This window comes from Procambarus clarkii, chromosome 8 (genome assembly GCF_040958095.1).
Source record: "Procambarus clarkii isolate CNS0578487 chromosome 8, FALCON_Pclarkii_2.0, whole genome shotgun sequence".
Lineage (NCBI taxonomy): Eukaryota > Metazoa > Arthropoda > Malacostraca > Decapoda > Cambaridae > Procambarus > Procambarus clarkii.
Window position 1 is genome coordinate 15,218,506 of NC_091157.1, and position 26,548 is coordinate 15,245,053.

The 26,548-nt window shown below is 45.9% G+C and overlaps 1 protein-coding gene across 1 annotated transcript in view; it reads right to left on the reverse strand.

Moving 5' to 3' along the window:
* Positions 1-26,548, reverse strand: part of LOC123759743 (G-protein coupled receptor GRL101) — a 785,517-nt gene that overhangs the window by 397,075 nt on the left and 361,894 nt on the right. Inside the window, exon 14 of the mRNA XM_069319377.1 lies at positions 25,491-25,611. Within this exon, the coding sequence (XP_069175478.1) occupies positions 25,491-25,611 (121 nt within the window). The remainder of the gene's footprint in view (positions 1-25,490; positions 25,612-26,548) is intronic.

A 26,548-nucleotide genomic window follows, 5' to 3' on the forward strand; every position in this document is an offset into this window, starting at 1 on the left:
CTCTACGGACGTAAGTGCCGTACTCCTCTCAAAGCTTTTAAAGACTCTCTACGTAATGCCACCTTCAGTGACCCTCAGAATGTGCCCCAGTTTCTTCAAAACTTAAAACACATTCTAGAGAGAGTACGTAAATTTGCTAATGACAATCTATTGAAAGCACAGGAGAGGATGAAGACTAATTTTGACAACAGCAGCAAATTAAGGAAATTTAAACCAGGAGACTTTGTGTTGGCATATTTTCCTATCCCAGGTTCTCCATTGCAAAACAAGTTTTCAGGACCTTACCGCATCAAGGAGTGCAGAAACAACCACAACTACGTTCTTGAGACTCCAGATAGGCGGCGGAAGACCCAGTTGTGCCACGTCAACCTCCTGAAGCAGTATCAAGGTATTCCCCCCACTGTGTTGGTATCAGTCTCCACATTTAAATGTCCATACCTCCACAGTGAAACCTTCCCTGCTTCTCCCGAAAGCACTAACAATGAGTCGGTGCTTTCCAACTCGGAAATCCTTACTAATCTTCATACCTATTTGCAGGACAGTAATAGTGCATCTCTCATCAGAATCTTCAAGGAACACCAGAAGTTGTTCAGCGATGATCCACAGGAGTGTAATGTGGTTCAGCACGACATCCAACTACTCCCCGACACCCGGCCGATTCGTCAACCTTTCTACCGAATCAGCCCGAGTAAAAAGGAAGTCATGCGTGCTGAGGTACAGTACCTCCTGGATCATGGGCTGGCCGCCCCTTGTGAGTCCCCTTGGTCCTCACCCTGCATCTTGGTGCCGAAACCGCATGGTAAGGTGAGGTTATGTACCGACTATCGGAAATTGAATCTTGTGACTGTCAAGGATGCGTACCCCTTACCTAGAATAGATGACATCCTTGACGCCATTGGTAATGCGCGGTACCTATCGAAGCTGGACTTACTAAAAGGATATTACCAAGTGTGTTTGACGGAGCGAGCTATGGAAATATCTGCCTTTACCACTCCTTTTGGCCTTTACAGATACGAACGCCTTCCATTTGGACTATCTAATGCCCCGGCCACCTTCCAGCGAGCTGTCAACCGCGTCATCCAGGGCTTAGATGATACCTACGCCTACTTGGATGATATTGTTGTGGCAACCAACACCTGGAGCGAACATCTGCTCCAGCTGCAACGATTGTTTGCCAAGCTCCTGACAGCCGGCCTCACCATCAACTTGGGCAAGTCCACCTTTGCCAAAGGTAAAGTGCGTTATCTTGGTCATGAGATAGGAAGTGGCAGCCTAGCTCCGTTAAACATACATATCTAAGCCATCCAGCATTACCCACAGCCTACCACCAGGAAGCAGCTCCTACGCTTCTTTGGTCTTGCCTCCTACTACCGTAGGTTTGTGAAGAACTTTAGTATGGTGGCGACACCATTGATCACTTTAACCAGCCCCAAGCAACGGTATCATTGGACCATTCAGCAAACCATTGCTTTTGAACAACTTAAATTCCTGCTCTGTTCTAATCCTATTCTCGCCTCGCCAGATATCACGAAGCCTTTCATCCTCCATGTCGACGCCAGTGGTACTGGCATCGGGGGCGTCCTGATGCAACAACGAGGCGAGGAGATTCTACCTGTTAGCTACTACAGCTACAAGTTAAAACCACACCAGAGGAACTACAGCACGAACGAAAAGGAGCTCCTCTCCATCGTCCTGAACTTGCAGCACTTCGAACCGTACCTGCAAAGTGCTTGGTCTACCACCATCTACTCGGACCACAATCTCCTACGCTTCCTGCAGCAAGCCCAATTCAACAATCAACGGCTTCTATGATGGGCTTTATATCTGCAGAATTTCAACTTGGAGATCTTCTACATCAAGGGTTCTGACAACATCATAGCAGACGCCCTCTCCAGAATCTATGAGGTAGAGGCTGCTCCACCTATCACTCTACCACCTGAAGACATAACTTCACCCGGAACCGAAGGCTTCGGGGAAGAGTTGTGACGATAATCTCTTTCAAGAGAGATTGAGCCTGCTCTTCCCTACCTAAAGTTACGTCCAGTATACAAGTATAAGATGCTACATTAAAGACACGTCCACGGGTAGCACAAAACGTTTTGACCAGGAGGCAAAACGTACCCAAGAACCCCCCAACTCCACACACCCTCCACACCGGCTCGTCGTCAACTAGCCAACTACCCATCCCAGCCTGCCTGCTCCTGATTGGTGACTCACCGACCGCACACCTGCACACTGCACCTCAGCTCCATCTACCTGAGTCGAAGACTGAGCCTGGACCAGCCATCAACTTTAGAATATTCTTTGTGCTCTAAGAGTTGACATCTCTCTCTGGCATACTAAGCTCTCTGGCTTTTGTATATTAAGGGAGGTCTCAGCCATAGCCAATATTCTCAGCACCGTTTCACCATTTACTATTTTGTCTCACATTGTTTTTGCATTTATCTTTGTTATTTAATTGCACTATTCATTTCCCCGAGATTTATCTTTATTTTTATTTATGTTTAAAGTATATATTAAAGTTTCATTGTTCATACTTTGTGTTTTCCGTGTTCCTCCCTCTCACTTACCACAGACAACAGGCAAGCAGTCTATCTTTTTTTGTAAGTGTGACCAGGCATTGACACCTACCATTGGAGGACTGCCGAACATCTATACACAACACTTTCCCATCACAATACCAATACGAGAACAGAAACGCATAAGGCGAACGATACCAAAAGTACCTGATTCACCAAGAATTCTATCGAGGGACAAGTGACCGCGAGGGATGATCAGAAAGCATGACACACGCTCATCCTGGAAGTCAGGACATTCAACAAGGATATGCACGACCATAAGAGGGACAATGCAATTTGGACAATAATCTTGAGGTTATCTTGAGATGATTTCGGGGCTTTAGTGTCCCCGCGGCCCGGTCCTCGACCAGGCCTCCACCCCCAGGAAGCAGCCCGTGACAGCTGACTAACACCCAGGTACCTATTTTACTGCTAGGTAACAGGGGCATAGGGTGAAAGAAACTCTGCCCATTATTTCTCGCCGGCGCCTGGGATCGAACCCAGGACCACAGGATCACAAGTCCCGCGTGCTGTCCGCTCGGCCGACCGGCTCCCTGGATAATAAGGAGCAGAGCGGGGCTCCATTAAGTGACCATGAGGTAAGCAAGTATGGCCAATATGCAACCATGCCAGAGCCGTTTCACATCGCCAGTTATGGTGGTAGGAGGGCGGCCATGAGGACACTCAACTCTTAAGAGTACGCAGTTTGTTTCCAGTAACAGAAGACCAACAAGCCTGCCAACAGGTAAGGATGGAGGAATGGACAACCAGGTAAAAATCGGAATAAGGAACACTTTTACAAGAGATGGGACAAGACCGGACAGCTTCCCTGGCGGCAGCATCCACTTGCTCATTTAAAGAGACACCAATATGGCTGGGAACCCAACAAAACTCAACCGACTTAAATTTACTGTGAACAAGAAACAGCCAATGCTGGATCTCGACAACTACTGGATGAACTGGATTAAAGGACCCGAGAGCCATGAGGGCACTGCGAGAGTCAACAACAACTACAAAGGAAGATTGACAACGAGAAAGCAGGAGACGAAGAGCATAGAGAATAGCATAAAGATCGGCTGTGAAGATGCTAGTCTCCGGAGGTTAGCATCACATATAAGTGCAATCAGGAAAAACAACAGAGTAGCCTACACCGTCCGCAGACGGTGTAGGCTACTTCCTTCACCCATCGGTGTAGGCCTTCACCAATCAGTGAAGCCGGAAACGGAGCGGGAGTGAGAAGAAAAGTGCTTAAGGAAAAGGCATTTTAGAACCGTAGGAGGGGAAAAAGCTTTATTGAAGAGGGTTAAGGATGTACAAAACTGCGGAAGGGGGACTCTCCACGGGGGCAAAGAAGGAACACCACGAGGAGAAATATTAGAAATATGAACTGAAAGAGAATCCTGTAAGCGAGATAACTGGACAGAAAGAGGGAGGTAGAGAAGAGGAACAGGACCACAGGAGGGACAAAAGATAAACCACGAAAGAGGTGAGAGGAAGGATGTTGCAAGGACCCTGCAAGATAGTGAAGACAGTAGCGATCATGGCGATCCTGGAGAGATAGGAAGCCAGTGTCAACATACAAGCTGAGGATGGGAGGCGAACGAAAGGCAACAGAACTGAGACGCAACTCAGTATGGTGCACAGCATCAAGGCGGCGAAGAGTAGAAGGAGAAGACGACGAGTAAGCAGGGCAATCATAATCGAGCTTAGATAGGAATGTAAGCGAGTAGAGTGCGCCTATCCGCTCCCCAAGAAGTATGGGACAATACCCGAAGGAGGGTAAGGGCCTTAGGGCATTTAACACGAAGTTAAGAGATATAGGGTGACCAAGACAAACGAGTGTCAAAAATCAACCCCAAAAACTTAGCGGAATACTTGTACACAATGGGGTGACAGTAAAGCGACAAAGAAGGACGAAGAACGACACGCTTCCGAGTAAAAGTCATAGCACAAGTCTTAGATGTAGAGAACCTGAAGCAATTATCAGTGGCGCAAGACGACACGGCATCAATCGCAAGTTGATGCTAGCGTTGAAGGAGGGGCAAATAATCACCCTGACAGCAAAGGGTAAGATCGTCGACATAGAGAGCGGAGAAGACGCCTGAAGGAAGGGAGGAAAGAAGACCATTGAGGGTAACTAGAAAAAGAGTAGTGCTCAGAACACTACCCTGGGGCACACCTTCGAATTGCTGAGAAGTGGCAGAGAGAGCGGTACTAAGTCTCACCCGAAAGGAATGACGAGAGAGGAAGCTGCGGAGAAAGAGAGGGAAATGACCACGAAGGCCAAAATAATGAAGTTGGAATAGAATATGATATTGCCAAGTGGTGTTGTAAGCATTCTCCAGGTCAAAAAGGATGGCAACAACAGAGGTCTTCACAGCAAAAGCGGTACATATATAGACCTCCAAGTTCACCAGGACATCTGTTGTGCTGCGGCACTTGCGGAAACCAAATTGAGAAGGGGAGAGGTGGTGATGGTGTTCTAAGAACCACATCAAATGAACGTTAACCATACGTTCAAAGAGTTTGCAGACACAACTTATTAGGGCAATAGGGCAGAAGTCCTTAGGGGATGTTCCCAGAGATCCTGGTTTGCGATCAGGGAGGACAAAGGCATCGGGCCAGTCCTCAGGGACTGACGACGACTCCCAGATCCGATTATACAGACTCAGTAAATACTGAGACGTGCATGGAGGGAGATGGCGAAGCATCTCATAATGAATGCCATCGGAGCCCGGCGCCGTAAAACCGCAGAGGGCCAGAGCAGACCGAAGTTCAGAGAGAGAGAAGGGATCGTTATAGGGAAGGCGAAGATGAGTACAGAAACCCAAAGGACAAGATTCAAGGACAGGTTTACGTAGAAGGAAAGATTGGGTAAGATGAAAACCAGTGCTAACAGATGAAAAGTGGGAACCCAGTTCGGTAGCGACCTGCAACGAATCCACCAGAAGAGTACCACGGAGGTGAAGGACCGGTGAGACATTGGGGAATGAATTTACCCACTATCTTGCGGATACACTTCCAGATCTGTAGCAGAGGAGTTTTGGATGTAATGGTGGAGACATAAGACGCCCAACATTCACGTTTAGCCGTATGGATGGCCCTACTGGCCACCGCACTCGCCTTCTGCAATAAAAGAAAAGAATCGGCGGTCTGCCGGCGGCGGTGTCTCTTCAGGCTGCACGCTTACAGCGGACAGCCCGAGCACAGTCTGTATTCCATCAGAGAACGCACTTCCATGGGCCTCGAGAGAAAGAGCGAGGAATAGAGCAGAGGGCAGGGTCGAAGACGGTGTCATGAAAAAAGAGGAGAGAGCGAGGGAAAGGCAGAAGGGAGAGGCAGAAGGGAGAGGTCAGAGAGCAGCACTGAGGGTAAATAGGTTCCAGTCTGCCTTAGCAAACTGCCACCTAGGGAAGGAGAGGGTAGGGAGAAAAGAGAAAAAGGTAACAAGGATGGGGAAATGGTAACTGCCATGGAGGTCATCAAGAACCTGCCACGTGAAATCTAAGTAAAGAGAAGACGAGCAAAGAGAAAGATCAAGACAGGTAAGGGTGCGAGTCCGAGAGTCCAAATGCGTGGGCTCACCAGAATTCAGAAGATACAGGGAAGAAGAGAGAATGAACGGCTCAAGAAGGCGACCCCAAGTGTTCGTCAGAACATCACCTCAAATGGAATAACGACAATTGAAAAAACCCAGCAGGAGCACAGGCTCCGGCAAAGAGTCCAGTAGGTGTTTCAGATCGAGAAGAGAAAGCGGGACACTCTGGGTGAGTTAAATGGAACAAACAGTGTAGTATTTCCTCACAAAGATACGAGCAGCAGAACAATGGAGAGGCGACGGAAAAAGTAAGAGGCCAAAGGGAACATCAGAGCGAACCAAGAGAGCAGAAGAGTTAGAAGCCCCAACAACATCTGGCGGAGGTGTTAGAGAAAGGAATAGGCACGAAAGTGACCAGGATGAGCACCAATCATCGGCTCCTGGAGACAGACACAAAGGGGCAAAAACCGCGAAATCGGAAGCTGGGGTTCAAGGAAATTGGCTTAATAACCATGAACGTTCCATTGAAGAATAGACATCGATGAGAAGAGGAAGGACAGCAACAGAGAACAATGAAGAAACAAAGGCATAAAGGGAAGAAAGCACGTTAAAGAAGCACAGTATCAGGGTCAGGGTCAGTGAAGTCAGGGTGAGAGGGCATGGGTAAATCGAGTAAAGAAGGAGAGAAGGGAACTAGAGAACCAACCAGAGGCGGACGAGTAGGGTCCGGAGGAGGAAGAGGGGGGGGAGGATAATCGAGGGTCAAGGACAGCAGCAGGAGGGGGCAAAAACCACAGGATGCACCTAAGCAAGGGCACCAACCGAGAAGGAAGCGGGGGGATGGGGGGGCCAAAGAGACCTCCATACCTAGAACAGGGGGCGTAACCACCGAAACGGGAGAGACCAAGAGTGAGAGTGTTAGAAGTAGGGGGGCGACGATGAAAGAGAAGCCTTTTTACCCGCCGGGGAGGAGGAAGGAGGCTTACGGTTCTGACTCAAAGAGAGAGGTGTCCCAGCAACTTCGTACTGGGCAACAAATTCCAGCATCTCAAAAGGAGATAGCAAAACGTGAGTATACACTATGCCCGTTGGGAGAGCGATGGACATCAGCCTGTACGGACAGGCGGCGTGGAGAGCCAATAGACGGAGGAGAAGGATGGGAAGGAGGATCAGAGGGAGACAAGGAAGAAGACACAGGAGACATGACAGACCGGCCAGAAAGAGGGGAAACCTCAGACAGAGTACCAGGAGGGGGACCCTTCGGGACAAAACTCAAAGGAACAGAAGAGGGGGCGGTAGACATATCAGGGTCCAAGGCCTGGAAACGGTTTTGAGTCTGAGGAAGGTGGGAAGGACGAGGAGAGGAAGAGCGCAACACGTGAGCATAAGAGACGTTAGCATATGGTGGGAGCCGGCGAACCTGGCGCCTCGCCTCAGGAAAAGACAAACGCTCCCGGTGCTTCAAGTTGAGGATGGCAGCCTCAAGCATGTAATGTATACACGCACGGGATTCCAGAGCAGTGGGGGGCACCATGCTCAAACCTCCAACACTTATTACAGAGCCGAGGAGAAGGAATGTACTTTTGGACGGAGCACCTGGCACCAGCAGGAATGACAGAGGGTGGAAGGGTCTTACCATTAAAAGTAATCTTCACAACCCGAAGGGGTTGACAGCGACGACCACGAGGGGGACGAGTAAACGCGTCTACCTGGAGGACAGAATGGCCCTGGGCATCGAGGATATGACGAATATCTTCGTGGCAGTCCTGCAGATTCCGAACACCAGTAACAACATGGAGTGGGGGAAGAATAGTGCCAACACTGGCATTCAACTGAGCATGCTTGGAGACCCGAACAGGGGTCTCGCCAAGGCAGGACAAGGCGGCCAAGCAGGAGGCTGCATCCTGAGAAGGAGCAGCAATGACACAATTACCAAGACGGGTGGGGTGGAAAGTAAAAGAGACATCTACGGAATCCACAAGGTGCCTATGGAGGGAAAAATCGTCAGTAGGCGCAGAATCAAGAGGGAGGAGATCAAAGTATTTGGCCCACGAAGCGGGACCAAACAAGGCTTGATACGCATCAGTACGGGAAGGAATTGGGCTATTGCGGCCGTGTCGAGGACGGCGTTGAGAACCCTCAGAGAGAAAGGGGTTAAAAGGCGCAGTAGTCACAACTAGAGACTATGCCGTGCCAGGGGGACGAGGTGGTCACCACTGGGGGCTTGGGGCTCGACCCAACCACAGAGGAGGGAGGGGAGCCGAGGGGAGTAGTCAGAAAGGTCAAAGGAGGAGCAAAGTCAGGACCTAATGCAGCGGGGGCTACAGAGCCCGGTCTTCCAACACGGTCCGACTCGGAGGTTTGGTCGCCCACCCCACGAGCTTGAGAAGGTAAGAGAGGAATAAAATTTGACATATGTACGAAAAGAAAAACATTCATTCTCAAATGTGCCCCTATATCCACCATGGAGCCACAATTAGAGGCAGGACACCCAACAAGAAGCTGTCGCCGATCATGTCAGGGGCCCCCCTAGAGGTGCATCGTGAGTATACGCCCCACAAACGCCCCCTTAAGAACCGTCAGTCCGTCAAGATCGAGCTCAGTGACGAATGGAGGATTGACAATAAAAGGTTCCCCTCGCTCTCGACGTTGGGCACTACAGTTCTACGGGTGCAAGAGTATGCCTCCTCAAGAACCCTGGTGTCTAAATAGAAGAAGTCCAAAAGAATAACCAAAACAAGCAAATGGTCGGCAAGAAACAACAAGCAGATAGGAGAAGAGGGGGGAGAAAAACGAAACATAAGGAAAAGGAAAAGTGATCCAGCACAATTGGAGAAGACAGCAGCAGGAGCATAAGGCTACAAAAAGGACAGAGGACTGTCCCATGGAGCATCACACTCCGGCAGCCGACCACAAAGCCCCTTCACGGTGCCAACTGGCCGGATGGGAAGGGGGAGTGTGTGTGTGTGTGTGTGTGTTCCCGATTTGCTTTTTGGTTGGGAAAACAGGATAACTAATTTCTGTGGAGTAATATTAGGATCTCTATGTATTTTTCGAGGTCCCAGAATGTTTACCCTAAGAATATTGAGACTAGTCCCAGGCTGAGTTGTCAGATGTACGAATTGAGGTACAATATTTGAACAGTTAATTTTGATTGAACTTATAACTACATAATAAATGATTACAGCTGGTTGTGCATTTTTTGTTGTATACTTTCCAGGATCTGGGAATGACTAGCCTATGATCACAGGTATTAGCATGCTGAGTTGCCAGATGTATGTTATACTATTTGTGAAATATTGTACAATTTATCTACAGTGTGGTGTAATTCCTGTTTCAGTGTAGGAATTACCCTGATTTAAAATGGTGGAGGAACTGCAGAAGATCTCTCCCTGCAATGAAGCAGCAGTGCAATTACCGAGATTGTCGTCTAAAGTATTGTGCTTCCCTCGTTGTATATTCGGATATAAAACTGAATTGCTAATAAAAGAATAAAATGTATAAAATATATATTCACGAACCTGTGGTTAGGTTAGGTTGGGGATGGTTGATCTGACTATTTTTTAATATTATTATAATTATTATTATTATTAAACATTAAATACATTACAAAGTAAGTACATCATTGCATAGCTTGTGACAACGCCCACCGCTAAAGATAGGCTGCTGTGAGATTGTCACACACCTGTGTTAATGAGAGCTTCAACTAATCCCTCACTGGAACCGCTTGGGACGTCAGGAGCCGCTAAAGCGACATATCTTATGGTGGGAACAACAAGCTTTGGAGCTGGTGACGTGGGTAGCAGCTCCTATATATATCCACCCAATCTCATTCATATATATATATACATATATATATATATATATATATATATATATATATATATATATATATATATATATATATATATATATATATATATATATATATATATATATTAGTATATTTTGGTAGCAGTCTTTCCTGTAGACATATATTATTAAATATGACCGAAAAAGTAAGATTAATAATTCTAACACGAATTTTCTCAATCTTTCGTACATTACGCTTCACTGTTGGAGGTAAATCAAAAATCACTTCTCCAAAATTCATTTTTATTTCTAGTCTGACGCGACACGGGCGCGTTTCGTAAAACTTATTACATTTTCAAAGACTTCACAAATACACAACTGATTAGAACTTACGTATCTCTGATTTTATATCTACATTTGAGTGAGGTGGGAGGGGTGATGTGGCATTAACACAAGACAGAACAAGAGGGGATATTAATAGGGTATTAAAAGTATCAACACAAGACAGAACAGAAACAATGGGTATTGAATAGAAGTGTTTGTAGAAAGCCTATTGGTCCATATTTCTTGATGCTTCTATATTGGAGCGGAGTCTTGAGGTGGGTAGAATATAGTTGTGCAATAATTGGCTGTTGATTGCTGGTGTTGACTTCTTGATGTGTAGTGCCTCGCAAACGTCAAGCCGCCTGCTATCGCTGTATCTATCGATGATTTCTGTGTTGTTTACTAGGATTTCTCTGGCGATGGTTTGGTTATGGGAAGAGATTATATGTTCCTTAATGGAGCCCTGTTGCTTATGCATCGTTAAACGCCTAGAAAGAGATGTTGTTGTCTCGCCTATATACTGGGTTTTTTGGAGCTTACAGTCCCCAAGTGGGCATTTGAAGGCATAGACGACGTTAGTCTCTTTTAAAGCGTTCTGTTTTGTGTCTGGAGAGTTTCTCATGAGTAGGCTGGCTGTTTTTCTGGTTTTATAGTAAATCGTCAGTTGTATCCTCTGATTTTTGTCTGTAGGGATAACGTTTCTATTAACAATATCTTTCAGGACCCTTTCCTCCGTTTTATGAGCTGTGGAAAAGAAGTTCCTGTAAAATAGTCTAATAGGGGTATAGGTGTTGTGTTAGTTGTCTCTTCAGAGGTTGCATGGCTTTTCACTTTCCTTCTTATGATGTCTTCGATGAAACCATTGGAGAAGCCGTTATTGACTAGGACCTGCCTTACCCAACAGAGTTCTTCGTCGACTTGCTTCCATTCTGAGCTGTGGCTGAGAGCACGGTCGACGTATGCGTTAACAACACTCCTCTTGTACCTGTCAGGGCAGTCGCTGTTGGCATTTAGGCACATTCCTATGTTTGTTTCCTTAGTGTAGACTGCAGTGTGGAAACCTCCGCCCTTTTCCATGACTGTTACATCTAGAAAAGGCAGCTTCCCATCCTTTTCCGTCTCGTAAGTGAAACGCAGCACGGAACTCTGCTCAAATGCCTCCTTCAGCTCCTGCAGATGTCTGACATCAGGTACCTGTGTAAAAATGTCGTCAACATACCTGCAGTATATGGCCGGTTTCAAGTTCATGTCGACTAAGACTTTTTGCTCGATGGTACCCATGTAGAAGTTTGCAAACAGGACACCTAGGGGAGAACCCATGGCGACCCCATCTACTTGCTTATACATGTGCCCATCCGGGCTCAAGAAGGGTGCCTCTTTAGTACAAGCTTGGAGTAGTTTCCTCAGAATACTTTCTGGCATATCAAGAGGAGTACAGGCTGGATCACGATACACTCTGTCGGCTATCATTCCGATTGTCTCGTCCACAGGTACGTTGGTAAACAGCGATTCTACGTCCAACGAGGCTCTTATCCCTGTGGCCCGTGTGCCCCGCAGTAAGTCCACAAATTCCTTTGGAGACTACAGGCTGAAGGCGCAAGGAACATAAGGAGTCAGCAGGCCGTTGAGTCGCTTCGCCAGTCTGTACGTGGGTGTGGGTATCTGGCTAATGATTAGAAATAATAGACTAGAAATAAAAATGAATTTTGGAGAAGTGATTTTTGATTTACCTCCAACAGTGAAGCGTAATGTACGAAAGATTGAGAAAATTCGTGTTAGAATTATTAATCTTACTTTTTCGGTCATATTTAATAATATATGTCTACAGGAAAGACTGCTACCAAAATATACTAATATTAAAGTGCACGACCCAGCAGCAAGGAATCAAGCCTTCACGATAAAATATCGCCAGGATCTGATTCGTGATCAGATATACAAGGCAGAGAATGAAATCAAAGACAACAAAACGCAACTACTTCATGCTACAAACGAGTGGAGAAATAGCAACATCGACCATAGTATCCGTACCTGCATTGAACAACACCTCGACATCCTCACAGACCAACATCACCTCAGCACTGAAACAAGGATTATCAAGAAACTAACAACATTATATGGAGGACCTATGGCAATTCCACGACCAAGAGATGGCTTCCTGAACCTTGCAGGAATTAACCTCACTGAGGACCAAGTCACTCTCCTAAATCTGGGCATAAACTGTCATGTTACGTCCAGACCGAGTGAAATGGCCCGGAAAGTAGAGTTGGAAATTCTGTTGGACGAAATATTCGACCTCGAGACACAAAAGAAGGTCACTACCAAAGATACCTTACAAGCAGAACTTATTGCAGAAGGAGGAAAGAATCGAGGCAACTACAGAAGCACCATACTGTCCCCCGAGCTTAAAGCGGCAGCTAAAAGCCTTCGTGAAAACAAGGAGATAGTTGTCAGGAGAGGTGACAAGTCGCCAATATATGTCATTCTTAAAAAAGACGAATATCTGGCGAAAATGAACATCATACTCTCTGACCAAACTAAGTTCCAAAGGGTAACGAAGGACACTACAGCCGAATTAAAAGCAAAGGTCAACAAACTGATCGAAACTGTGAACGCCAAGAAATCCGGACTCCACCTGCCAAAGATCATTGGGGAATATAAACCTGGATATGCGTATGGAAATGTCAAGACGCACAAGCCTGGAAACCCACTTCGGCCAATCATTAGCCCCCAAAAAAAAAAGCTCCAAAAAAAACAGTATATAGGCAAGACAACAACATCTCTTTCTAGGCGTTTAACGATGCATAAGCAACAAGGCTCCATTAAGGAACATATAATCTCTTCCCACAACCAAACCATCGCCAGAGAAATCCTAGTAAACAACACAGAAATCATCGATAGATACAGCGATAGCAGGCGGCTTGACGTTTGCGAGGCACTACACATTAAAAAGTCAACACCAGCAATCAACAGCCAATTAATGCACAACTATATTCTACCCACCTCAAGACTCCGCTCCAATATAGAAGCATCAAGAAATATGGACCAATAGGCTTTCTACAATCACTTCCATTCAATACCCATTGTTTCGTGTTCTGCCTTGTGTTGATGAAATTAATACCCTATTAATGCCACCTCACCCCATCCACCTCACTCAAATGTAGATATAAACAAATCGGAGATGTGTAAGTTCTATTCAGTTGTGTATGTGTAAACTAAAGTCTTTGAAAATGTAATAAGTTTTACGAAACGCGCTCAAGTGTCGCGTCAGACTAGAACTAAAAATGAATTTTGGAGAATTGATTTTTGAATTACCATCAACAGTGAAAAGAAATGTACGAAAGATAGAGAAAATTCGTGTTAGAATTATTAATCTTACTTTTTCGGTCATATTTAATAATATATGTCTACAGGAAAGACTGCTACCAAAATATACTAATATATATATATATATATATATATATATATATATATATATATATATATATATATATATATATATATATATATATATATATATATATATATATATATATTTATATATATATATATATATATATATATATATATATATATATATATATATATATATATATATATATATATATATATATATATATTATTATTATTATTAAATATGACCGAAAAAGTAAGATTAATAATTCTAACACGAATTTTCTCTATCTTTCTTACGTTTCTTTTCACTGTTGATGGTAATTCAAAGATCAATTCTCCAAGATCTGAGAAGATCCGTCCAAGATCTGTTAGACGACATATTCGACCTCGAAGCACAAAAGAAGGTCACCCACCAAAGATACCTTACAAGCAGAACTTATTGCGGAAGGAGGAAAGAATCGAGGCAACTACAGAAGCACCATACTGTCCCCCGAGCTCGAAGCGGCAGCTAAGAGCCTTCGTGAGAACAAGGAGATAGTTGTCACGAGAGGCGACAAGTCGCCAATATACGTCATTCTTAAAAAAGACGAATATCTGGCGAAAATGAACCTCATACTCTCTGACCAAACAAAATTCCAAAGGGTAACGAAGGACACTACAGCCGAACTGAAAGCAAAGGTCAACAAATTAATCGAAGCTGTGAACGCCAAGAAATCTGGACTCCACCTGCCAAAGATTATTGGGGAATATAGACCTGGATATGCGTATGGAAATGTCAAGACACACAAGCCTGGAAATCCACTTCGGCCAATCATCAGCTAGATACCCACACCCACATACAGACTGGCGAAACGACTCAACGGCTTGCTGACTCCTTATGTCCCTTGCGCCTTCAGCCTGAAGTCTCCAAAGGAATTTGTTGACTTGCTGCGGGGAACACGGGCCACAGGGATAAGAGCCTCGTTGGACGTAGAATCTCTGTTTTCCAACGTACCTGTGGATGAAACAATCGGGATGATGGCCAACAGAGTGTACCATGATCCGGCTTGTACTCCTCTTGACATACCTGAAAACAGTCTAAGGAAACTACTCCAAGCTTGTACTAAAGAGGCACCCTTCTTGAGCTCGGATGGACACATGTATAAGCAAGTAGATGGGGTCGCCATGGGTTCTCCCCTAGGTGTCCTGTTTTCAAACTTCTACATGGGTACCATCGAGTAAAAAGTCTTAGTCGACATGAACTTGAAACCGGCCATATACTGCAGGTATGTTGACGACATTTTTACACAGGTACCTGATGTCAGACATCTGCAGGAGCTGAAGGAGGCATTTGAGCAGAATTCTGTGTTGCGTTTCACTTACGAGATGGAGAAGGATGGGACGCTGCCCTTTCTAGATGTAACAGTCATGGAAAGGAGCGGAGTTTTCCACACTGCAGTCTACACTAAGGAAACAAACATAGGAATGTGCCTAAATGCCAACAGTGACTGCCCGGACAGGTGCAAGAGGAGTGTTGTTAACGCTTATGTCGACCGTGCCCTCAGCCACAGCTCAGAATGGAAGCAAGTCGACGAAGAACTCTGTAGGGTAAGGCAGGTCCTAGTCAACAACGGCTTCTCCAATGGTTCCGTGGAAGACATCATAAGAAGGAAAGTGAAACGCCACGCAACCTCTGAAGAGACAACTAACACAACACCTATACCCCCTGTTAGACTATTTTACAGGAACTTCTTTTCCACAGCTCATAAAATGGAGGAAAGGGTCCTGAAAGATATTGTCAGTAGAAACGTTATCCCTACAGACAAAAATCAGAAGATACAACTGACGATTTACTATAAAACCAGAAAAACAGCCAGCCTACTCATGAGAAACTCTCCAGACACAAAGCAGAACGCTTTAAAAGAGACCAACGTCGTCTATGCCTTCAAATGCTCTCTTGGGGACTGTAAGCCTAAAAAAACTCAGAATATAGGCAAGACAACAACATCTCTTTCCAGGCGATTAACGATGCATAAGCAACAGGGCTCCATTAAGGAACATATAATCTCTTCCCACAACCAAACCATCACCAGAGAAATCTTAGCAAACAACACAGAAATCATCGATAGATACAGCGATAGCAGGCGGTTTGACATCTGCGAGGCACTACACATCAAGAAGTCAACACCAGCAATCAACAGCCAATTAATGCACAACTATATTCTACCCACTTCAAGACTCCGCTCCAATATAAAAGCATCAAGAAATATGGGCTAATAGGCCCTCTGCAATTACTTCCATTCTTACCTTCAATACTCTTTGTTTCGTGTTCTATCCTGTGTTGAAAGTTTTGTTCACCTCATCCAAAACTGTTGTAACATATCACCTCACCCAAAATGCGGGTATAAAATGAAAAATGAAAGCTGTTTAAATCATAGCATAGTAAGAACTCTGTTTAGTGTTTGCAGGTAATAGTTGTGTGTGTGTGTAAACTAAAAGTCTTTGAAAATGTAATAAGTTATTACGAAACGCGTTCAAGTGTCGCATCAGACTAGAAATAAAAATGAATTTTGGAGAATTGATTTTCAATTACCATCAACAGTGAAAAGAAACGTAAGAAAGATCGAGAAAATTCGTGTTAGAATTATTAATCTTACTCTTTCGGTCATATTTAATAATATATGTCTACAGGAAAGACTGCTACCAAAATATACTAATATATAGTATATTAGTATATATATATATATATATATATATATATATATATATATATATATATATATATATATATATATATGTATATGTATATATATATAAATATATATATATATATATATATATATATATATATATATATATATATATATATATATATATATATATATATATATATATATATATATATGTGTGTATGTGTGTGTTTTTACTGGGGTTGAGCTTTGCTCTTTCGGCCCGCCTCTCAACTGTCAATCAACTGTTTACTAAGTACTTTTTTTTTTTTTTTTTTTTTCCCCCACACCACACACACACACACACACACCCCAGGAAGCAGCCCGTGACAGCTGACTAACTCCCAGGTACCTATTTACTGCTAGGTAACAGGGGCATTCAGGGTGAAAGAAACTTTGCCCATTTGTTTCTGCCTCGTGCGGGAATCGAACCCGCGCCACAGAATTACGAATCCTGCGCGCTATCCACCAGGCTACGAGGCCCCTAGGTGTGTGTGTGTGTGTGTGTGTGTGTGTGTGTGTGTGTGTGTGTGTGTGTGTGTGTGTGTGTGTGTGAACTGAATAAGTATTTTGATTGGGTATAGATGGACATGTTACAGTGAGGTGTGGGATGTATGTTTCTGACCGTTAATGAGGCATGCACGGGATTAGCAGTGAGGGAGGATTAAATGAAAATGTCTAGCTAGGTGATGTTAAAGCTTTGTTTTTTGGAAATTATATAATAGCAAATATATGTATGTCGTTGGAGACTTCAACAGGGGTTAAAGTAGTGTTCCTATGTTTGCATTTCTGATAATTAATGCTGACGCAAGTGAGATACTTGTCAGTTTATACTCTGCGTGGTTCCCCTTGTTTCATACGAATAAGAAATAGTGGATGTCATTTCATTCCTATGCTCAATAAAAGATCTTTGGCTATATAAATATAAGGTCTATAAATATAAGGTCTAGGTAAGTTAGGTGAGAAAATAGAGCCTTCTGAATATTGAGGGAGTGACATGATTGAAGGGTACAAGTGGATAAATGAAGATGAAAGGGAGAGGTATTAACTAAATAGTGAATAGACCTTCTGCAGTTCATCTAATAGTGGCAGTTGATGTTTTGGTTCACATAGACAGAAAGTAAATTGGAGATACTGTATGGGACCCCTACAAAAGTTTTCTACTATTTCATTTCTTATGTTTAATATGCGGTATTAGCTAGAAATGATCTTTGAAAATGGGAAAATATGAAAATGGGTTTAAATATATTATGGGAAAACGGGCTTAATATGGGAAGATGGGGTTAAATACATCATTACAGAAAACGGGTTTATTTAGGGAAGATCAAAATTGACTGGCATTGTTGAGGTAACAAAAATGACCTGGGCTACGAGTTATCAGTAGCAGAGGTACCTCTAAAACGAGTTGGAGTACAAGGAATTAGTTGCGGAGGTAAGGAAAATGTTACGGGATTCATGCACTCACAGAGACAACGAAAACGACACAGCCAACGAACAATCACACAGTGAAGTGACGGAAAATAAGTGCGCCTACTAGCAATCACTTTAGGCTTCTCTCAGTAATTGCTTATAGCTTATGGACTATGAGCAATCACCGAGAAAACCCAAAAGTGATTGCCTGTAGGCACACTTTCCACTACTCACCATAACACTCCACCACCACCCCCACACTTCATTAGACATCTTTGTCCACTACCATTACACTCCACCACCACTCCCATATTCCATCAACATACTCCACCACCGCACTTTACCACCACCTCCGCCACCACGACCACACTCCACCACCACTACCTTTACACTACATCACCATACTTCACCACCACCACACTCCACCCCTATACTCTAACACCACACTCTATCACCGCCACCACCACCCTCCACCATCGCACTCCACCACCACCTCCACCACCACCACTGCCACTACACTACACCAGATTCCATCCCTATACTCCAACACCACACTCTATCATCACCACCATCACACTCCACTACTACCGCACTCCACCACAACCACCACACTCCACCACCACTACCATTACACTGCACTACCATACTTCACCACCACCACAACCACCACACTCCACCACCACTACCATTACACTGCACTACCATACTTCACCACCACCACAACCACCACACTCCACCACCACCACCACAACCACTACATTCCACCACCACATTCCACCACACACTACTATAAAGGTTCAAGAAATGTAACGCTTTATACAGTGACAGCGGCCGTCAGGGGTAAGTAAGTAATTATCAGAAGAAGGCACCAAACCGGGAAGGCTATGTATGGCACCATGAAATGTGCGGAATAATCAGAGGGCGCTAAATATCACCAAGGATGCCAATACGAGAACAGAAACGCATAAGGCAAACGATATCAAAAGTATCCGATTCACCAAGAATTCTATCGAGGGACAAGCGACCGCGAGGGATGATCGGAAAGCATGACACACGCTCATCCTGGAAGTCGGGACATTCAAGAAGGATATGCATGACCGTAAGAGGGACAATGCAATTTGGACAATAAGGAGCAGGGCGGCGCTCCATCAAGTGACCATGGGTTAAGCGAGTATGGCCAATACGCAACCTCGCCAGAGCCATTTCACATCACCGGTTATGGTGGTAGGAGGACGGCCATGAGGACACACTACTCTTAAGAGCATTCAGTTTGTTACCAGTAACAGAAGACCAACAATCCTGCCAACAGGGTAAGGATGGAGGAATGAATAACTGGGTAAAACTCAGAATAAGGAATACCTTTATGGGAGATGGGACAATAGTGGACAGCTTCCCTAGCAGCAGCAGCGTCCGACGCTCATTTAAAGACACCAATTTGGCTGGGAACCCAGCTAAATTCAAATGACTTAAATTTACTGGAAATAAGAAACAGCCAATGCTTAATCTCGACGACCACTGAATGGACCAGATTAAATTAATAGATATTAATTTAATATCAATAGATCAATTAATTTAATATCAATGAGGGCTGCTAAAATAGCAGCCCTTATTGACTCCGAGAGCCAGGAGGGGACTGCGAGAGTCAACGACTACTACAAAGGAAGATTGACAACGAGAAAGGAGGAGACGAAGGGCATAGAGAATAGCATAAAGATCCGCTGTGATGATGCTAGTCTCCGGAGGTAAGCGACACATATAAGTGCTGTCAGGAAAAACTACAGAGTAGCCTACACCATCCGCATACTTAGACCCATCAGTGAAGAAGGAAACGGAGCGGGAGTGCGGAGAAAAGTGTTCAAGGATAAGGCATTTTAGAACAGGAGGGGTAAAACCTTTAGTGATGCGAGTCATAGATATACAAAACTTTGGAAGGGGAACTCTCCACGGGGGCAAGGAAGGAACAATACGAGGAATCCTGTGAGCAAGACAACCGGACAGAAAGAGGGAGGTGGTGAAGAGGAACAGGAACCACAGAAGTGGAATAGTTAAAGCACGACAGAGGCGAGAGGAAGGATGTTGCAAGGACCCTGCAAGATAGCGAAGACAGTAGCGATCACGGCGGCTCTGGAGAGATAGGAAGCCAGTGTCAACATACTAGCTGAGGGCGGTATTATAACGAAAGGCACCAGAGCTGAGGCGCAATCCAAGCATCAAGACGGCGAAGAGTAGAAGGAGAATTAGAGGAGTAAGCAGGGCAACCATAATCGAGTTTAGACAGGAAAAGAGAGGAATGTAAAGCGAGGAGAGTGTGCCTATTCGCCCCCCAAGAAGTATGGAACAATACCTGAAGGAAGGTAAGGGCCTTAGAACATTCAACTTGGAGGTAAGAGATATGTGGCTACCAAGACAAGCGAGTGTCAAAGATTAACCTCAAACCTTAGCGGAATCCTTGTTCACAAGCTGGTGACCATAAAGCGACAAAGAGAGACGAAGAGCGACACACTTCCGAGTAACAGTCATAGCACAATTCTTAGACGTAGAGAACCTGAAGAGAACATGATCGGTGGCCCAAAACGACACGGCATCAATCGCAAGTTGAAGCCGGCGTTTAATGAGAGCCGAATCATCACCTCGACAGCAAAGGGTAAGAGTGCGACATAGAGAGCAGAAAAGACGTCAGAAGGAAGAAAGGAAAGAAGATCATTGAGGGCAACTAGAAAAAGAGTAGTGCTCAGAACACTACCTTGGGCATACCCTCGTATTGCTGAAAAGAGGCAGAGAGAGAGATACCAAGTCTCACTCGAAAGGAATGACCAGAGAGGAAGCTCTGGATAAAGAGAGGGAGATTACCACGAAGACCAAAAGAATAAAGTTGGGACGGAATATGATATCGCCAAGTGGTGTTGTAAGCCTATTCCAGGTCAAAAAGACAGCAACGGAGGTCTTCACAGCAAAACCAGTACAAATAGAGACCTCGAAGTTCACCAGGACATCTGTTGATCTGCGGCACTGACGAAAACCAAATTAAAAAGGGAAGAGGTGTTGATAGTTTTCTAAGAACCACATCAGACGAACGTTACCATACGTTCAGAGAGTTTGCAGAAACAACACGTAAGGGCAATAGGGCGGAAGTCCTTAGGGGATGTCCCATGAGACCCTGGTTTATGAACACGGTGAACAACGGCATCGAGCCAATCCTCAGGGACTGACGACGACTCCCAGACCTGATTATATTGACACAGTAAATACTGAGACGTGCACGGAGGGAGATGGCAAAGCATCTCATAATGAATGCCATCAGAGCCCGCTTCTGTAGAACCGCAGAGGGCCAGGGCAGACTGAAGTTCAGAGAGAGAGAAGAGATCGTTATAAGGAAGGCTGAGATGAGTGCAGAAATCTAAAGGATGACATTCAAGGACTGGTTTAAGAAGGAGGGAAGATTGGGGAAGATGAAAACCAGAGCTAAGAGAAGAAAAGTGGGAACCGAGTTCGGTCGCGACCTGCAACGGGTCCGCCACAAGAGTACCACGGAGGTGAAGGACCAGCGAGACATCGGGAACGAACTTACCTGCTATCTTGCAGACACGCTTCCAGATCTATGGCAGAGGTGTTTCGGACGTAATGGTGGAAACATAAGACTTCCAACACTCATGCTTAACTATACGGATGGCCCTACAGGCCACTGCACTCGCCTTCCGAAACAAAAGAAAAGAATCAGCCGTCTGCCGGCGGCGGTGTCTTTTCAAGGCTAAACGCTTACAACGGACTGCCCGAGCATCGTCTGAGCACCGTCCACATTCCACAAGGGAACGCACTTCCGTGGTCCCCGAGAGGAAGAGCGAGGAATACAGTGGAGGGCAGCGTCGAAGATGGTGTCATGAAAAAGGAGGAGGGCGCGAGGGAGAGGCAGAACGGAGAGGTCAGAGAGAGCAGCACGAAGGGTAAATAGGTTCCAGTCTGAATTAGCAAACATCCATCTAGGAAAGGAGAGGTGAAAAGAGAAAAATGTAACAAGGATGGGGAAATGGTCACTGCCATGGAGGTCATCAAGAACTCACCACATAAAATCCAAATAAAGAGACGATGAACAGAAGAAAGATCAAGACAGGAAAGGGTGCGAGTCCGAGAGTCCAAATGAGTGGGCTCACTAGAATTCAGAAGAGACAGGGAAGAAGAGAGGACGAACGGTTTGAGAAGGCAACCCTGGGTGTTTGTCAGAACATCACCCCAGAGGGTATGCCGACAACTGAAATCACCCAGCAGGAGCACAGGCTCTGGCAAGGAGTCCAGTAGGTGTTTAAGATTGGGAAGAGAAAGTGGGACATTTGGGGGGGGGGGGGATAAATGGAACAAACCGTGTACCATTTACACACAATGACATGTGAAGCAGAACATTGGAGAGGCGACGGAAAAAGTAGGGGGACGAAGGGAACATCAGAACGAATCAAGAGAGCTAAATTGAAACGGGCCCCAGCAAAAGCCGTGGGAGGTGGGGGTGGGGGGGTGGGGAGAGAAAGGAATAGCCATGGAAGCGACCAGGACGAGCACCAAGCATCGGCTCTTCGAGACAAACACAAAGAGGTGAAACTGTGTAATCAGAAATGGGAATTCATGAAAATTGGCGTGATATACGCGAATATTCCACTGAAGAATTGACATCGACAAGAAGAGAAAGGACAGCAACAGAGACATTGAGAAACAAAGGTGAAAAAGGTACACAGCACGTTAAAGAAGCATAGGATCAGGATCAGCAAAGTCAGGGTTAAGAGGCATGGATAAACTTAGTAAGGATGGAGCGAAGGGAGCGAGAGGACCGACCAGAGGCAGACGAGCAGGGTCCGGAGGAGGCGGAAGAGGAGGAGAAGGAGGGGAAAACCGAGGGTCAAGGACAGGAACAGGAGGGGCAAGGTCAGCAACCGAGAGGGAAGCGGGGGGCCAAAGAAACCTCCATAGCAGGAACAGGGGGGTGCACCCACCAAAACGGGAGGAGATGGAGCGCGAGTCAGAGGTAGGGGGCGAGGAAGAAAGCAAAGCCTTCTTACCCGCCGGGGAGGAGGAAGCAGATGAGCCAGATTTTCGCTTCTGACTCGAAGAGACGGGCGTCCCAGCAACAGTGTCCTGGGCATTGATTCAAGCATCTAAACAGGAGAAGAAGAACGAAAGCAAACGTCACGATGTCCGCTGGGAGAGTGATGGAAATCAGTCTGCACAGACAGGCGGCGTGGAGAGCTAAGACACTGAGGAAAAGGATGGGAAGGAGGATTGGAGGGAAACGAGGAAGAAGATACAGGAGACAAGGCTGACGGGGTAGAAAGAAGGGGAACCCCAGACAGAGAACCATGAGGGGGACCCTTCAGGACAGAATGTAGAGGTACAGAGGAAGAGGCGGTGAGCGTGTCTGGGTCTAAGGCCTGGAAACGGTTGTGAAACTGAGGAAGGTGGAAAGGACGAGGAGAGGAAGATCACAACACATGAGCATAAGAGACACCAGCAAAAGGGGGAAGATAGCGAACTTGGCGCCTCGCCTTAGGAAAAGACAAACGTTCCTAGTGCTTCAAGGTGAGGACTGTATAAAGACGGTCCTCTAGTTTGTAATGTACACACACGCTTGAGAAGGTAGGGTCGGCCTCACCTCAATTGAAGCAGGGAGCTCGGGGAGAAGTGCACTCTGACTTAGAGTGACCTTTGTCCCCACACAAGGGACAGAGAGAGACAGTACTGGAGCACAAGAGGGCACCATGCCCAAACCTCCAGCACTTATTATAGAGCCTAGGAGAGGGAATGTACTCCTAGACGGAGCACCTGGCACCAGCAAGAATGACAGAGGGCGGAAGGGTCCTACCATCAAAGGTAATCTTCACAATCCGAAGGGGTTGAAAGCGACGACCACGTGGGGGACGAGTAAACGAGTCTACCTGGAGGACAGAAAGGCCCTGGGCTTCGAGGATATGCCGAATATCTTCGTGGCAGCCCTGTAGATTCCTAATACCAGTTGCAACATGGGGTGGGGGGTGAACAGTGCCAAGACTGGCATTCAACTGAGCATTCTTGGAGACCCTAAGATGGGTCTCGCCATGGCAGGATATGCCGGCCAAGCAGGTGGCTGTATCCTGAGAAGCAGCAGCAACGAGACGTGTACTGAGATGGGTGGGGGTTGAAAGTAACAAAGGCATCTACTGAATCAACAAGGTGCCTATGGAGGGAGAAATCATCAGGAGGTGTAGAATCCAGACGAAGATGATCAAAGTACTTGGCCCACAAAGCGGGACCAAACAAGGCTTGGTACGCATTAGTATGGGAAGGGATCGAGCGAGTGCGGCTGTAGTATGGGCGTCGTTTAGAGCCCCCATATAGAGAGGGGTTAAAATGCACAGTAGTCACAATGTGACAGGGGACGAGGTGGTCACCACTGGGGGTTTGTGGTACGACCCAAGCACAGAGGTGAGAGGTGAGCCAAGGGGATTAGTTAGGAGGGTCAAAGGAGGAGCAAGGTCGAGGCCCAATGCAGCGGGGGCTACAGAGCTCGATCTTCCAACTCAGTCCGACTTGGGGTCATGGTCGCCCACCCTAAGAGCCTGAGAAGGTACAGGAGAAACAGAATGTGACATAAAAACGAGAGGAAAAACTTTAATTCACGAATGTGCCCCCACACCCACCACGGAGCCACAATTAGAGGATAGGACACCCAACAAGAGACATGTTGCTGATCTTGCCAGGGCCCACTAGGTGTGCAACATGAGTATACGCCCCACAAATGCCATTTTAAGAACCGTCAATCCGTCGAGATCGGATTCAGTGACGAAAGGAGGATTGACAATAAAAGTGTCTCCTCGCTCGCGACATCAAGTACGACAGTCCTATGGGTGCAAGAGTATGCCTCCTCAAACACCCGGGCGTCAAAATAAATAGAATGCCGAAAGAATAATCAAAACATGCAAAAGGTCGGTGGGAAATGACAATTAGAAAGGAGAAGATGGGGGGGGGGTGAAAACGAAACAAAAACATAAGGAAAAGGAAAATTCACCAGCAGAATTCGAGAGGACAGCAGCAGGACCAGAAGGCCACAAAAGGACAGAGGACTGTCTCATGGAGCATCACACTCCGGTAGCTGCCCACCAAGCCCCCTCACGGCAGCAACGGGCCGGACAGGGAGAGAGGGGCCGTCAGTGGTAGCTAGGGTCCATGTGTACTCCTGTCCTTGAGAGCTGCTTCCTCCCTTCTCTGCACTACGTGCTCTGGCTCTGCCACTCCCTCCCCTACACTACGTGCTCTGGTATTTACTTCAGCGGAGCAGGTGGGAGCTATCAACACACCCATGACGTACACGGTACTTGCTACAGTGGAGCTGGTGGGAGCCATCAACACACCCGTGACGTACACGGTACTTACTACAGTGGTGCAGGTGGGAGCCATCAACACACCCATGATGTACACGGTACTTACTACAGTGGTGCAGGTGGGAGCCATCAACACACCCATGATGTACACGGTACTTACTACAGTGGTGCAGGTGGGAGCCATCAACACACCCATGATGTACACGGTACTTACTACAGTGGAGCTGGTGGGAGCCATCAACACACCCGTGACGTACACGGTACTTACTACAGTGGTGCAGGTGGGAGCCATCAGCACACCCGTGACGTACTTGGTACTAACAACAGTGGAGCAGGTGGAAGCCATCAACACACCCATGATGTACACGGTACTTACTACAGTGGTGCAGGTGGGAGCCATCAACACACCCATGATGTACACGGTACTTACTACAGTGGTGCAGGTGGGAGCCATCAGCACACCCGTGGTGGCGGTCAGTGGGCACTATACAGTTGTCCGCCATGGGGATACACTGACGCCCACTCGCACACAAGAACTCTTCGGGGCCGCACTCCGTCACCGCCTCTGTAATGATATAGAAAGCTCTGATTTGAACACCTGGTGTGGTTCGGGTGTAGACGGAGGCCCCTTCTACACTACACACGACGTTCACCATTGTAACCATCTATACTACACAAGACAATCATTGTAAGCGTCCACACTACACACGGTAATCATTGTAACCATCTACACTACACACGGTCATCATTGTAACCATTTACACTACACACGGTAATCATTGTAACCATCTACACTACACACGACAATCTTTGTAACTATAAACACTACACACGGACATCATTGTAACCATCCACACTACACGCGGCCATCATTGTAACCATCCACACTACATACGGCAGTCATTGTAACCATCAACACTACGCACCACAATCATTGAAACCATCAATACTACACACGGTAATCATAGTAACCATCAACACCTTACACGGCCATCATTGTAATTGCACTACACACGGCCATCATTGTAACCATCCACATTACACACGGCAATCCTTGTAACCAATACCTTACACGGCTATCATTGTAAACATCAGCACTACACATGGCCATCATTGTAAACATCAACACTACACATGGCCATCATTGTAAACATCAACACTACACAAGGCCATCATTGTAAACATCAACACTACACATGGCCATCATTGTAACCATCAACACTACACATTGTTATCATTGTAACCATCAACACTACACATTGCTATCATTGTAACCATCAACACTACACATGGCTATCATTGTAACCATCAACACTACATGGCTATCATTGTAACGATCAACACTACATTTGGCTATCATTGTAACCATCCATAATACACACGGCAAATATTGTAACCTTGTATACTACATACGGCAATCATTGTAACTATCTACACTACACACTGTTATCATTATAACCATCTGAACTACACAGTCATCATTGTAAC